We start from the raw sequence: 16,706 nt of genomic DNA, 5'->3' as shown, positions 1-16,706 counted from the left end.
AGCAGGACCAGAGCAGGACCAGAGCAGGACCAGTCGAGTCCAGGCCGTGTTCTTAAATCTGGGGGATGGTGTAATCTTTTTCTTAAATGAGTCGTTTGGTGTCGAGTTCCGGGTGAAAAATGGAAGAAAAAAAAGGTCACGTTCCCAAAGGCGGGAAATCTGCTCCACATAAGTAACTCCGACTCAACAGATCCTCAAAGCCCACGGCCATAAATCTGAACCAGACCTCCTCACGATCAATAAATCTGAACCAGACCTCCTCACGATCAATAAATCTGAACCAGACCTCCTCACGATCAATAAATCTGAACCAGACCTCCTCACGATCAATAAATCTGAACCAGACCTCCTCACGATCAATAAATCTGAACCTCAGGATCAATCAATCTGAACCAAAGTCCAAACCTGAGTTGGACCTGTTCACACTTCACACACACGAGCAGGAAAGATTAAACTGATATAATAAATATCACTGATATCGGTCGTTGATATGAATCGGTGATATCGGTCGTTGATATGAATCGGTGATATCGGTCGTTGATATGAATAGGTGATATCGGTGATATCGGTCGTTGATATGAATCGGTGATATCGGTCGTTGATATGAATCGGTGATATCGGTCGTTGATATGAATCGGTGAGTGTTTGTCGTAGTTGATGATTAAATAAATGTGTAAACTCTCGTCCAGTCGTACAAAGACGTAGAATATGAAGTAAAAAAAACATGATTTTCACTCATCATCACGTCACAGGTTTGATTTACTGAACAGAACAAACATGGACGGAGATAAAGACTGAGCCTGTGTCACTGCTGCAGCACGAGGAGCGACTGCAGTGACCAGCAGGTGGCGCCAGGACACTTGATTATAACAATACAACTAAACTTGTGTCAGTGACTCCAGGACCCAAACACGTCTGAACACAAACACAACCTCTGCTCATTATCCCTGAAACTACGGCCCCGTTCACACTAGTGTGTATGTGAGTGGTGTTGTTGTGGTGCAGGGTTCACCAACTCATTCACATACCACCTGCACACGTGTAATGTGTGAAAAGATTCACATGAACCAACAACACGACACAAACACAGAACAGACTGAACATCAGCAGAACACCCCTCTGACACAGAGAGAACACCCCTCTGACACAGAGAGAACACCCCTCTGTCACACAGAGAGAACACCCCTCTGTCACACAGAGAGAACACCCCCTCTGACACAGAGAGAACACCCCTCTGACACAGAGAGAACACCCCTCTGTCACAGAGAGAACACCCCTCTGACACAGAGAGAACACCCCTCTGTCACAGAGAGAACACCCCTCTGTCACACAGAGAGAGAACACCCCTCTGTCACAGAGAGAACACCCCTCTGTCACACAGAGAGAACACCCCTCTGTCACACAGAGAGAACACCCCTCTGACACACAGAGAGAACACCCCTCTGACACAGAGAGAACACCCCTCTGACACAGAGAGAACACCCCTCTGTCACAGAGAGAACACCCCTCTGTCACAGAGAGAACACCCCTCTGTCACAGAGAGAACACCCCTCTGACACACAGAGAGAACACCCCTCTGACACAGAGAGAACACCCCTCTGTCACAGAGAGAACACCCCTCTGACACAGAGAGAACACCCCTCTGACACAGAGAGAACACCCCTCTGACACAGAGAGAACACCCCTCTGACACAGAGAGAACACCCCTCTGTCACAGAGAGAACACCCCTCTGACACAGAGAGAACACCCTCTGTCACAGAGAGAACACCCCTCTGACACAGAGAGAACACCCCTCTGTCACAGAGAGAGAACCCCCCTCTGACACAGAGAGAACACCCCTCTGTCACAGAGAGAGAACACCCCTCTGTCACAGAGAGAACACCCCTCTGACACACAGAGAGAACACCCCTCTGTCACAGAGAGAGAAACACCCCTCTGACACAGAGAGAACACCCCTCTGACACAGAGAGAACACCCCTCTGACACAGAGAGAACACCCCTCTGTCACACACCCTCTCACAGAGAGAACACCCCTCTGACACAGAGAGAGAACACCCCTCTGACACAGAGAGAACACCCTCTGACACACAGAGAGAGAACACCCCTCTGTCACACAGAGAGAACACCCCTCTGACACACAGAGAGAACACCCCTCTGTCACAGAGAGAACACCCCTCTGACACAGAGAGAACACCCCTCTGACACAGAGAGAACACCCCTCTGACACAGAGAAACACCCCTCTGACACAGAGAGAACACCCCTCTGACACACACCCTCACAGAGAGAACACCCCTCTGACACAGAGAGAACACCCCTCTGACACACAGAGAGAACACCCTCTGTCACACAGAGAGAACACCCCTCTGACACAGAGAGAACACCCCTCTGACACACAGAGAGAACACCCTCTGACACACAGAGAGACACACCCCTCTGTCACAGAGAGAACACCCCTCTGACACAGAACAGAGAGAACACCCCTCTGACACAGAGAGAACACCCCTCTGACACAGAGAGAACACCCCTCTGACACAGAGAGAACACCCCTCTGTCACACAGAGAGAACACCCCTCTGACACACAGAGAGAACACCCCTCTGTCACACAGAGAGAACACCCCTCTGACACACAGAGAGAACACCCCTCTGTCACAGAGAGAACACCCCTCTGTCACACAGAGAGAACACCCTCTGACACAGAGAGAACACCCCTCTGTCACAGAGAGAACACCCCTCTGACACAGAGAGAACACCCCTCTGACACAGAGAGAACACCCCTCTGTCACAGTCACAGAGAGAACACCCCTCTGACACAGAGAGAACACCCCTCTGACACAGAGAGAACACCCCTCTGTCACACAGAGAGAACACCCCTCTGTCACACAGAGAGAACACCCCTCTGTCACAGAGAGAACACCCTCTGACACAACACAGAGAGAACACCCCTCTGTCACACAGAGAGAACACCCCTCTGTCACAGAGAGAACACCCCTCTGAACACCCCTCTGACACAGAGAGAACACCCCTCTGACACAGAGAGAAACACCCCTCTGTCACACAGAGAGAACACCCCTCTGTCACAGAGAGAGAACACCCCTCTGTCACAGAGAGAACACCCCTCTGACACAGAGAGAGAACACCCTCTCTCTGACACAGAGAGAACACCCCTCTGTCACACAGAGAGAACACCCCTCTGACACACAGAGAACAACAGAGAACACCCTCTGTCACAGAGAGAACACCCCTCTGACACAGAGAGAGAACACCCCTCTGACACACAGAGAGAACACCCCTCTGACACAGAGAGAACACCCCCTCTGACACACAGAGAGAACACCCCTCTGAACACCCTCTTGACACAGAGAGAACACCCCTCTGACACAGAGAGAGAACACCCCTCTGACACAGAGAGAACACCCCTCTGACACACAGAGAGAACACCCCTCTGACACAGAGAGAACACCCCTCTGACACAGAGAGAACACCCCTCTGACACAGAGAGAACACCCCTCTGTCACACAGAGAGAACACCCCTCTGACACACAGAGAACAGAGAGAACACCCCTCTGTCACAGAGAGAACACCCCTCTGTCACACAGAGAGAACACCCCTCTGACACAGAGAGAACACCCCTCTGTCACACAGAGAGAACACCCCTCTGACACAGAGAGAACACCCCTCTGTCACACCCCTCTGAGAGAACACCCCTCTGACACAGAGAGAACACCCCTCTGTCACACAGAGAGAACACCCCTCTCTGACACAGAGAGAACACCCCTCTGACACAGAGAGACCCCTCTGAACACACCCCTCTGACACAGAGAGAACACCCTCTGTCACAGAGAGAACACCCCTCTGTCACAGAGAGAACACCCCTCTGACACAGAGAGAACACCCCTCTGTCACACAGAGAGAACACCCCTCTGACACACAGAGAGAACACCTCTGTCACAGACACACACAGAGAGAACACCCCTCTGACACACAGAGAGAACACCCCTCTGTACACAGAGAGAACACCCCTCTGACACAGAGAACACCCCTCTGTCACACAGAGAGAACACCCCTCTGACACACAGAGAGAACACCCCTCTGTCACAGAGAGAACACCCCTCTGACACAGAGAGAACACCCCTCTGACACAGGGAGAACACTCACATGAGTTGATGTAAATGAGTCGTGTGATTTAAAGTTTAGTTTGTGTGTCTGTGGAGAAAAGAAGCAGAGACTCAAACGTGGCGTCTGGACACAATCGTTTGATTCTCATGTTTCACTGTGAACATTTCCAAAGACACAAGTTTCTGTTCAGACGAGGTTTTTCTCCATCATCACAGAAGAGTTCAGTTTAAACCAGAACAGACGAGCCACAAGAGCCAAATGTGACTCACTGGAGCCAGAAGGAGCCACAAGAGCCAAATGTGACTCACTGGAGCCAGAAGGAGCCACAAGAGCCTCCTGGAGAACTTCCTGTTTGACACACGACGGTGAGAAGAACACGAGTCTGATGATAAACAACAAACAAACTGCCACCACCTGCCCCAACACCTGCCCCACCTGGACCCAACCTGACCTGCCCCACCTGCCCCGGGACCTGACCTGCCCCACACCTGCCCCAACCTGCCCCGACCTGCCCCCGGACCTGCCCCAGACCTGCCCCGGACCTGCCCCGGACCTGCCCCCGGACCTGCCCCCCGCCCCAGACCTGCCCCAGACCTGCCCCAGACCTGACCTGCCCCAGACCTGCCCCAGACCTGCCCCAGACCTGCCCAGACCTGCCCCAGACCTGCCCCAGACCTGCCCCAGACCTGCCCCGGACCTACCTGCCCCAGACCTGCCCCGACCTGCCCCAGAACCTGCCCCGGACCTGCCCCGGACCTGCCCCAGACCTGCCCCAGACCTGCCCCAGACCTGCCCCAGACCTGCCCCGGACCTGCCCCAGACCTGCCCCGGACCTGCCCCGGACCTGCCCCAGACCTGCCCCAGACCTGATTCAGACCTGCCCCGGACCTACCCCCAGACCTGCCCAGAGACCTGCCCCAAGACCTGCCCCAGACCTGATTCAGACCTGCCCCGGACCTGCCCCGAGACCTGCCCCGAGACCTGCCCCAGACCTGCCCCAGACCTGGTTCAGTCCTGTTCTTCTCCTCAGACTCTTATCTCAGTTCTATAATTGTCGTTATCTCTCCATCTCTCGTTTAGTCCTCGTTTAGTCCTCGTTTAGTCCTCGTTTAGTCCTCCTTTAGTCCTCGTTTAGTCCTCCTTTAGTCCTCCTTTAGTCCTCGTTTAGTCCTCCTTTAGTCCTCGTTTAGTCCTCCTTTAGTCCTTGTTTAGTCCTCCTTTAGTCCTCCTTTAGACCACTTTGAGACCTGCTTTACCTCCTTTACCACTTTGAGACCTGCTTTAGTCCGCGCTCAGACCAGGTCCGGCCCCTGTCTGCTCCGGACAAAGAGCCCAAACAAACCGCGGTCCGGAGCGGGAGCGCGGAGACAGAAGTCCCATGATGCTTTGTGGAGGTGTCAGTGTGAGACGAGAGTCGTTTATCATCAGGACGTGGACACAAAGACGACGGACGCTTCAGTCTGGACTTTAATCACCACGACGACAAGAACGAAAGAAGCAGCACCACGATTGGACAAAGATCAGTCATTTAAATCTCACACAGGTCAATATGTCAGGATTTATGGACTCAAAATATGTGAACAAGAAAACCAGGACTAAAACAAGGACTAAACCTGGACTAAACCTGGTCTAAACCTGGTCTAAACCTGGTCTAAACCCGGTCTAAACCTGGTCTAAACCTGGTCTAAACCCGGTCTAAACCTGGACTAAACCTGGTCTAAACCTGGTCTAAACCTGGACTAAACCCGGTCTAAACCTGGACTAAACCTGGTCTAAACCTGGACTAAACAAGGACTAAACCTGGTCTAAACCTGGTCTATACCTGGACTAAACCTGGACTAAACCTGGTCTAAACCTGGATCTAAACCCGGTCTAAACCTGGTCTAAACCTGGTCTAAACCCGGTCTAAACCTGGACTAAACCTGGTCTAAACCTGGTCTAAACCTGGACTAAACCTGGTCTAAACCTGGACTAAACCTGGACTAAACAAAGGACTAAACCTGGTCTAAACCTGGTCTATACCTGGACTAAACCTGGACTAAACCTGGTCTAAACCTGGTCTAAACCCGGTCTAAACCTGGTCTAAACCCGGTCTAAACCCGGTCTAAACCCGGACTAAACCTGGTCTAAACCCGGACTAAACCCGGTCTAAACCCGGTCTAAACCTGGACTAAACCTGGTCTAAACCCGGTCTAAACCCGGTCTAAACCGGTCTAAACCCGGACTAAACCTGGTCTAAACCTGGGCTAAACCTGGACTAAACCCGGTCTAAACCTGGTCTAAACCTGGTCTCATCAGAGTCTGGAGTTAATAAAAAGTCTTTGTGCGTCTGATGGACGAGTCAGATCAGAATCTAAACTCCAACAATGAACCAAACACCACAAGACCACACAACACCTGGACTGGACCTGGACCTGGACTGGACCTGGACTGGACCTGGACTGGACCTGGACATGACCTTGACTGGACCTGGACATGACCTGGACTGGACCTGGACTGGACCTGGACTGGACCTGGACTGGACCTGTTTAAAACTTGGTTTAGAACTGTTCAAAAACCTGGACCGGACCGGTGTGTGTGTGTGTGTTATGTGTATGTGTGTGTATAGTGTGTGTGTGTGTGTGTGTGTTGTGTGTGTGTGTGTGTGTATATAGTGTGTGTGTATGTGTGTTGTGTATAGTGTGTATGTGTGTTGTGTATAGTGTGTATGTGTGTTGTGTATAGTGTGTATGTGTGTGTGTGTGTGTGTGTGTGTGTGTAGTGTGTGTGTGTGTGTGTGTGTGTGTGTGTGTGTGTGTGTGTGTGTGTATGTGTGTGTATGTGTGTGTGTATGTGTGTATGTGTGTGTTGTGTATGTGTGTGTGTGTGTGTGTGTGTTGTGTGTGTGTGTGTGTGTGTGTGTGTGTGTGTGTGTGTGTGTGTGTGTGTGTGTGTGTGTGTGTGTGTGTGTGTGTGTGTGTGTGTGTGTGTGTGTGTATGTGTGTTGTGTATAGTGTGTATGTGTGTGTGTATGTGTGTATGTGTGTGTGTGTGTGTGTGTGTGTGTTCGTTGTATAAAGTAAATCAGGTTCTCATTGAATCACATTAAACGACAGAAAAAAAACCTGACAGACGCAGAGAGAAAAGAAGAGAGGAAGAGAGGGAGCGAGGAGAGAGGGAGCGAGGGAGCGAGGAGAGAGGGAGCGAGGGAGCGAGGAGAGAGACAGCGGCCTAACGAGGCGGTGGGCGGAGCTCGTTAACACACTCGTTAATATTCGTGATCTTAATTAGAGTCGCTGTAATTGGATTAAACGCAGAGAGTGAAATGGAGCGACTCCGAGAGCGTTTACAGCCCAGCCGTGAAATTACACCCCCCAGGACCACAGACCACAGACCACAGACCACAGACCACAGACCTGAGACCACAGACCTGAGACCACAGACCTGAGACCACAGACCAGACAGACCAGACACAGACCACAGACCACAGACCACAGACCACAGACCACAGACCACAGACCTGAGACCACAGACCACAGACCACAGACCACAGACCACTGAGACCACAGACCACAGACCACAGACACAGACCACAGACCAGACAGACCACAGACCTGAGACCAGACCACAGACCTGAGACCAGACTGAGACCACAGACCTGAGACCACAGACCACAGACCACAGACCTGAGACCACAGACCTGAGACCACAGACCTGAGACCACAGACCACAGACCACAGACCACAGACCACAGACCACAGACCTGAGACCACAGACCACAGACCACAGACCTGAGACCAGACCACAGACCACAGACCACAGACCTGAGACCACAGACCACAGACCACAGACCTGAGACCACAGACCTGAGACCACAGACCTGACCACAGACCTGAGACCACAGACCACAGACCTGAGACCACAGACCACAGACCACAGACCTGAGACCACAGACCACAGACCTGAGACCACAGACCACAGACCACAGACCACAGACCACAGAGACCACAGACCACAGACCCACAGACCACAGACCACAGACCTGAGACCACAGACCAGACCACAGACCACAGACCACAGACCTGAGACCACAGACCTGAGACCACAGACCACAGACCTGAGACCACAGACCTGAGACCACAGACCACAGACCTGAGACCACAGACCTGAGACCACAGACCACAGACCTGAGACCACAGACCACAGACCACAGACCACAGACCACAGACCTGAGACCACAGACCACAGACCACAGACCTGAGACCACAGACCTGAGACCAGACCACAGACCACAGACCTGAGACCACAGACCACAGACCTGAGACCACAGACCACAGACCACAGACCTGAGACAGACAGACACAGACCTGAGACCACAGACCTGACAGACCACAGACCACAGACCACAGACCACAGACCTGAGACCAGAAGACCACAGACCACAGACCTGAGACCACAGACCTGAGACACAGACCACAGACCTGAGACCCACAGACCACAGACCACAGACCACAGACCACAGACCACAGACCTGAGACCACAAGACCACAGACCACAGACCACAGACCTGAGACCACAGACCTGAGACCACAGACCTGAGACCACAGACCACAGACCTGAGACCACAGACCTGAGACCACAGACCTGAGAGACCAGACCAGACCACAGACCTGAGACCACAGACCTGAGACCACAGACCACAGACCACAGACCACAGACCTGAGACCACAGACCACAGACCTGAGACCACTGAGACCACAGACCACAGACCTGAGACACAGACCTGAGACCACAGACCACAGACCACAGACCACAGACCACAGACCACAGACCTGAGACACACAGACACAGACCACAGACCACAGACCTGAGACCACAGACCACAGACCTGAGACCACAGACCACAGACCACAGACCTGAGACCACAGACCACAGACCACAGACCTGAGACCCACACCTGAGACCACAGACCACAAACCACAGACCTGAGACCACAGACCACAGACCAGACCACAGACCTGAGACCACAGACCGAAGACCACAGACCTGAGACCACAGACCGAAGACCACAGACCACAGACCGAAGACCACAGACCTGAGACCACAGACCACAGACCGAAGACCACAGACTGAAGACCACAGACCTGAGACCACAGACCACACACCTGAGACCACAGACCTGAGACCTGAGACCAAAGAACCAAGACCACAGACCTGAGACCTGAGACCTGGAGATCGCAGACCTTAAGACCTGGACCGCAGACCTGGACCAGGCCTCGGATAGTCCTGGTTTAGATCTGAATCAGTGCTCAAAAAGTCCTGAGAAACAAGTTCAAGTTCTGAATAAGACCTGGTGTAGATCAATTCTCTAGTCCTGGTCTAGTCCCACTTTAGTCCCGCCAGAAGTCCTGGTTCAGTCCTGGTGTAGTCCCTCTTTAGTCCTGTTATAGTCTTGTTATAGTCCCGGTTTAGTCCTGGTCTGGTCCTGGTCTCAGATGGATGCGTTGGTCCTGGTCTGGTCCTGGTCTGGTCCTGGTCTTGTCTCGGTCTGGTCCTGGTCTGGTCCTGGTCTGGTCCTGGTCTCAGATGGATGCGTTGGTCCTGGTCTGGTCCTGGTCCCCGATGGATGCGGTGGTCCTGGTCTGGTCCTGGTCTGGTCCTGGTCCTGGTCTGGTCCTGGTCTGGTCCTGGTCTGGTCCTGGTCTCAGATGGATGCGTTGGAGCTTCTCTGATTTATGGATCAGATCTAATTAATTCTGGTTTTAAATGAATCAAATCTAATGAGCTGAAAATTATGACTTTCCTCCATTTTATTTCATTAACTGTTCCCCTAAAGTGACCAGAGCAAAACCAGGTCTAAACCCGGTCTGAACCAGGTCTAAACCAGGTCTGAACCAGGTCTAAACCAGGTCTGAACCAGGTCTAAACCAGGAGTAAAACGGGACTAAAACTGGGACAAAACCAGGACTAAAGAAGGTCTAAATCTAGGTCTAAAACAGAACTAAAAGAAGGTCTGACTCTTGACTAAACCTGGTCTAAACCTGGTCTAAACCCGGTCTAAACCTGGTCTAAACCTGGTCTAAACCTGGTCTAAACCTGGTCTAAACCTGGTCTTCTCAGGTCTGGATAATGAGATGCAGATTTATTCGTGGGGTAAATAAACGGCTCATGTTTTAAGTGCCTCTAAATCACCTCTGTTCTTTTTAATTGGTCTTAATGAGAAAACCCCAGAAAACCCGGTCTGGACCCGGTCTGGACCCGGCCTGGACCCGGTCTGGACCCGGCCTGGACCCGGTCTGCTCTCAGAACTCAGTCCCAAGTCTCCTCTTTGGTCTCTCTGGGGTCTGCGGTCCAGGTTTGGTCCGGACTTCATTAGGCCCTGGTTTAGTCCGGACTCCGCCCTCGTTAAGGACCTCGTTAAGAGCGTCTGCTAACGAGCGTGTTCAGGAGGCGGGAAACACTCTGCTCCATCACACAGACACTCAGCACTAACGAGCCAACGCGCTAACGAGGAGAGGAGTCATGTGACCCGGGGGCGGGGCCGCTGACCTACGGAGCGCGCTCAGTAGAGTCACTCACAGATAATAAACACGAGAGACGGCGAGTTGACGAAAACGAACAAGACGACGAAGACGACGAGGACGATGAAGACGAGAGACAAACGAGCCACAAACGAGCCACAAACGAGTCTAAACGAGCGTAAACGAAACGAGCGTAAACGAGCGTAATGACCGACGCCGACGCACCCGGGGCACGATCAGGCACAGAGAGGACGACTGGACCAGGACTAAACCAGGACTAGAACTGGACCACAACTGGACCAGAACCAAGTCTAAACCAGGACTAAAGCAGGACTAAACCTGGTCTAGAACAGGGACTGGACCAGGACTGAAGTTGATGTGAGGTCACAAATAAAGGAAATAAAAGAAGTCAAATAAAAGACCAGAAAAACATTAAACAGGGTCGAGACCGGGTTTAAACCAGGACTAAACTGAGACTAAAACAGGACTAAACTGAGACTAAACCAGGACTAAACCAGGACTAAAGGAAAAGTGTCTGAATGAAAATGGGGAGTGTTTCCAAACAGGATCAGATGTTTTTGTCCATTGATAAAAGAGTTTGTTTGTGTTTATGACGGACGGTAAAAGAGTCAATGTATAAACCTGGACCACAGACCCAGGATCTGGATCTGGGTCTGGATCTGGGTCTGGATCTGGGTCTGGGTCTGGTCTTGATTCTGTTTAAGTTTGAAATGTAACGACATAAAACATCAAGTGACTTTAATAATTATGACAAAACTGCACCAACAAGAACCTGGTCCAGGACCGGTTTAGTTCTCATGCAGTCCCCCTTTAGTCCTGGTTTAGTTCTTATCAGTCTTGCTCTCGTCCTGGTTTAGTCCAGGTTTAGTCCTGGTTTAGTCCTGGTCCTGGTCTCGGTCCCGGCGCTGCAGTGAGTCATGTGTAGTCTTGGTTTAGTTCTGGTTTAGTCTCGGTCCTGGTCCTGGTCTGGGTCTGGTCTCGGCGCTGCGGTGAGTCATGTGTGGTCTTGTTTTAGTCCTGGTTTAGTCCTGGTCTGGTCCTGGTCTGGGTCTGGTCTCGGCGCTGCGGTGAGTCATGTGTGGTCTTGTTTTAGTCCTGGTTTAGTCCTGGTCTGGTCCTGGTCCTGGTCTGGGTCTGGTCTCGTTGCGGTGAGTCATGTGTGGTCTTGTTTTAGTCCTGGTTTAGTCCTGGTCTGGTCCTGGTCTGGTCCTGGTCCTGGTCTGGTCCTGGTCTGGTCCTGGTCTGGTCTGGTCTGGTCTCGCTGCGGTGAGTCATGTGTGGTCTTGTTTTAGTCCTGGTTTAGTCCTGGTCTGGTCCTGGTCCTGGTCCTGGTCTGGGTCTGGTCTCGCTTGCGGTGAGTCATGTGTGGTCTTGTTTGTTTAGTCCTGGTCTGGTCCTGGTCTGGTCCTGGTCCTGGTCTGGGTCTGGTCTCGTTGCGGTGAGTCATGTGTGGTCTTGTTTTAGTCCTGGTTTAGTCCTGGTCCTGGTCTGGTCCTGGTCCTGGTCTGGTCTCGTTGCGGTGAGTCATGTGTGGTCTTGTTTTAGTCCTGGTTTGGTCCTGGTCCTGGTCTGGTCCTGGTCCTGGTCTGGTCTCGTTGCGGTGAGTCATGTGTGGTCTTGGTTTAGTCCTGGTCCTGGTCCTGGTCCTGGTCCTGGTCCTGGTCCTGGTCTGGGTCTGGTCTCGTTGCGGTGAGTCATGTGTGGTCTTGTTTTAGTCCTGGTCTGGTCCTGGTCCTGGTCCTGGTCCTGGTCCTGGTCCTGGTCCTGGTCTGGTCTCGTTGCGGTGAGTCATGTGTGGTCTTGTTTTAGTCCTGGTCTGGTCCTGGTCTGGGTCTGGTCCTGGTCCTGGTCTGGTCTCGTTGCGGTGAGTCATGTGTGGTCTTGCGGTGCCGTCAGCTCACATCACACTCAGGTTCACAGACACAGACTCTAATCCACTTAATGAGACTTCATATGAAAATAAACACTAACGAGGCTCTAATTAAGAGGAAATGGACTCGTGGGGACCTGGTTCAACCCGGATTCTAACCTCAAACCCTCAGGTCCAAACGTGGTTCAGTCATTTAGACAAAACACTGACTTTATTTACACACGTTTAAAGATTTTCTCAAACACTTCAAAGATTTAACAAACACTTTATGGTTTTATTTTATTAAGAATCTGATAAAAGACCAGGACTAGACTAGGACTAAACCAGGACTAAACCAGGACTAGACCAGGACTAAACCAGGACTAAACCAGGACTAGACCAGGACTAGACCAGGACTAAACCAGGACTAAACCAGGACTAGACCAGGACTAGACCAGGACTAGACCAGGACTAGACCAGGACTAGACCAGGACTAGACCAGGACTAGACCAGGACTAGACCAGGACTGGACCAGGACTGGACCAGGACTGGACCAGGACTGGACCAGGTCTAGACCGCGGGCGTGGGGACGGTTTAAAGTCTGTGATCTTCCTCTGTGTGTCTGTTCCATAATTGTGGTAAATCTCCGGTGTGATCTCCATGGCAACGCGCGCCGGCTCAGATCGGGTCAAACGGCGAGCTCGTTAGGATCGGCGGCGCTCCTCAAACCCTCATCAGGAAACGAGGAGCCTCAGAGGCCCCCGAGAGCCGCGTCAGATCCGCGTGGGGGCGAGTGGGGGCGTGCCCGTCCTCCCTGCAGGATTTTAATGAGCAGAGCAGATCTGAGGCGGAGGAGAGCGTCACAGCGCCTCCTGCTGGCTCTGTGAGGACCTGTAACGAGCAGAGCACAGCGCCCCCTGCTGGCTCTGTGAGGACCTGTAACGAGCAGAGCACAGCGCCCCCTGCTGGCTCTGTGAGGACCTGTAACGAGCAGAGCACAGCGCCCCCTGCTGGCTCTGTGAGGACCTGTAACGAGCAGAGCACAGCGCCCCCTGCTGGCGACGCAGCTCCATGCCGTCTGAACACACGACGCACAACAGACGCACAACTTCACACACAAACACTCACACGGGGCATTTAGTGCGGGGGGTTTTACAGAGGGGCAGTTAAAACCCTTCAGGACTAAAAGGAAATATCTCAGTATTATACAATTCTTTCAAACATAACACCAGTGCATATGACTTTCTGAAGCCGTTGTGGGAATATGATCTGCGTATAACCTATAATGAAGAAGAATGGTCTGAAATTTGCAAAAAAATATTTCCTAAATGTAAACCTATATCAATACATGAACAAAATTATAAATTATTTCATAGATTTTATTATACCCCAGTGCGTCTTCAGAAAATGTTCCCTGACAGCTCTGATCTTTGTTATAAATGTCAAAAATATAAAGGCACTTTAGTACATTTATTCTGGGAATGTGAATATATTCAACAATTTTGGAGACATGTACACGCTGTTACCCAACAGTTTACGGGAAAAACTTTTGTTATGTCACCATCATTGTATTTGTTAAATCTTTGTCCTGACAAACTTTTTGATAATGTTACTCAGTCTATGTTAATGATTATGATGTCTTTGGCAAGAAAATGTGTTCTTTTAAAGTGGGCAACCCTGCATTTACCTCCACTGGACTTATGGTTCACTCAGTTATCATCAACCATTCCCTTGGAAAAATTGACTTATGAACGAAATGGCAAACAAGATATGTTCTGGAAAATATGGACACCTGTACACATATATTTAAATATGTAATTTATACATTTTTTATTTTGTATTATTTTTATTATTATTATTATTATTTATATATATATTTTTTAATTATTATTATTATTTTATTTTATTTTATTTTTTATTTTTTTCTTAATTTATTTTATATATTTTTGAATGTATTTGTTATGGGTGAGTGTTTGAGTGTGTGTGCGTTTATGTGTATGTATGTAAATGTATGTCATTTGTATATATTAATGTAATTATGTTATTTTATTTTTATTATTATTTTCTGGTCAATATTATTATCATTATTATTATTTATTTATTTATTTTTTCCTTTTTCTTTTCAGCGTCTGTTAAGGGTGGGGGTGGGGAGGAGGGGGTTTAAATGTGGCATTTGTACACTTGTATATTTTGTGGCATTTTTGTGTGGCCGTAAGACCACAATATTAAAAAAAAAAAAATCTAAAATTAAATAAAATATATATAAAATAAAACCCTTCAGGACAGTTTTAGTTCATTTCACCTTTTCAGACTTTGTGTCTTTATTTTCGTGTTTAAATGTGCCTCTTTTACCTCTAATCAAGAGTTACACATCAGGTTTCACACTCCAGTCTGTTATTTTGAATCTGCTGCTGGAGTCGTGTCGTGTGGATGGAATAAAAACTACAAGAGCCTCGAACCGCCTCAAAAAACCACCACGCACCACAATCCAGAGCTCCCCATACACGAATCCACTCAGGTCCCAGCACAACTTCAGTAAACTACAAACACACAAACACACACACAGACACACACAGAACACACACACACACACAAACACACACAGACACACACACACACACACACACAAACACACACACACACTCCACGCCGACGAGGAACGGAACAGAGGAACGAACCGAAAAAGCGACAAGCGCAAAGTGTCACTCCTAGACACGACTGAACAACTGAGTCACTGAACACACCGACAATCCAGCGACAGACACTACTCCCTACACCAAAGATTTAAAATGTAAACAATGACCGATAACGACGGACAAAACTGAAATTCTGTTTACCGAGATTAGAATTTCTGTTGAGATGAACGGAGAACTGTGCTTAAAGACGGGGTATTTTTGGAGCTTTCTCTCATGTTTTAAAATTCCATCATCTAAAAAAAACATGTCTGAAGAGGTTTTAGAGACATCCACGTGTGTTTGAGTAATCTAGCGATCTCTCTGTATGAGATTTCTCCATAAATACGACGGTAAACACGAAAATTCTCAGTGAATAATACAAAAACGTGACAGAAAACCGCAGTAGTTTCGTTAGAGGGGAAGCACGGTGATTGTGTTGTGATGGCGCTCTGAAGGGGGAGCGACTTAGCAGCAAAACCGAAACTTATAAAACATGTTCATCTGTTGTTGCGGGTGATTATAGCGTTTATAAAACAATAAAAAGAGCTAAAAATGTGAGGAACGGAACGGAGGAACGAACCGAAAAAGCCACGAGTGCGACGTGCCGCTTCTAGACACGACTGAACAACTGAGTCACTGAACACACCGACAATCCAGCGACAGACACTACTCCCTACACGCCACAACTGAACACACCCAGAGTCACCGTGAACGAACAAACAAAACCACTCACACATCACACTGTTGGGTTTACTTTAAAGTCCCACGCCGTTTATTTGGGAAAAAAGTTCAAGAATAAACCATTTAATGACAGAGCGTCTTATAATCCAGAGCGACTAACAGAGCGGAAAATACAGTAATTCTGGTTTTGTTTCTGACCTCGAACTGATTTTCTGAGGTGCACGGCTCAAAAATCTGTCAAAATGTTTTAGTACGACTTTGGTAAAACTACGAAGCCGCGCCGTGTGATGGATTATCAGAGCGTTAGAGCGACTCTTCACTGTGTCCTTTAGTCCAACACAAACTGAACCACATCACACACAAGAAACAACACACACATTTATCACACACATTAGTTTATGGAAATGAGTCGTGTGGTTTAACGTTTAGTTTCTGTAAAACTTAAACAAAAGTGTCAAAGTTGAATTAAACCTTTTATTACTCAGTGTTTATTTGAATCGTCCTCGTAGGAAATAAAAACTGAAATGATCCTCACACGTTCACATAAATAAAACACACGGAGACGACGCCGGGCGAGTTCCACCACGATCTGCTGATGGATCATAAACATCTGGACTAAACATCAGACTCAAGTGTCTGATTGTTTCTCTTAACGCTCCTGATGATCCAAGAAATACAGCAAACTACTTTTAGGACATAAAAATGCTTCATTTGGGGCCTTAGCTGCAAAAGTGCAAAAAATCAAGTGTGTAAATAAACTCAAAATCTCCTTATTGAATCAAAACTAAACAAAAAGATCCATGTCCTCATGACTTGACTGGTGCAGGTCGTGGGAACAGCTGGAGTCAGGTCCAGGTCACA

At 49.5% G+C, this 16,706-nt stretch overlaps 1 protein-coding gene across 1 annotated transcript in view; it reads right to left on the bottom strand.

The window, feature by feature from the left end:
* LOC110170680 (arf-GAP with GTPase, ANK repeat and PH domain-containing protein 1-like) overlaps positions 1-16,706 on the bottom strand; it is a 96,212-nt gene that overhangs the window by 18,911 nt on the left and 60,595 nt on the right. Inside the window, exons 10-11 of the mRNA XM_055163892.1 lie at positions 13,219-13,567; positions 4,389-4,467 (exon numbers count right to left, since the gene is read on the bottom strand). Of these exons, the coding sequence (XP_055019867.1) occupies positions 4,389-4,467; positions 13,219-13,567 (428 nt within the window). The remainder of the gene's footprint in view (positions 1-4,388; positions 4,468-13,218; positions 13,568-16,706) is intronic.

Source organism: Boleophthalmus pectinirostris, unplaced genomic scaffold (assembly GCF_026225935.1).
Source record: "Boleophthalmus pectinirostris isolate CB_2022bp ecotype Guang Dong unplaced genomic scaffold, ASM2622593v1 HiC_scaffold_11, whole genome shotgun sequence".
NCBI classification, from domain to species: domain Eukaryota; kingdom Metazoa; phylum Chordata; class Actinopteri; order Gobiiformes; family Gobiidae; genus Boleophthalmus; species Boleophthalmus pectinirostris.
Note: the sequence above shows the minus strand (reverse complement) of the source record. Positions and strands in the feature narration are given on the sequence as shown.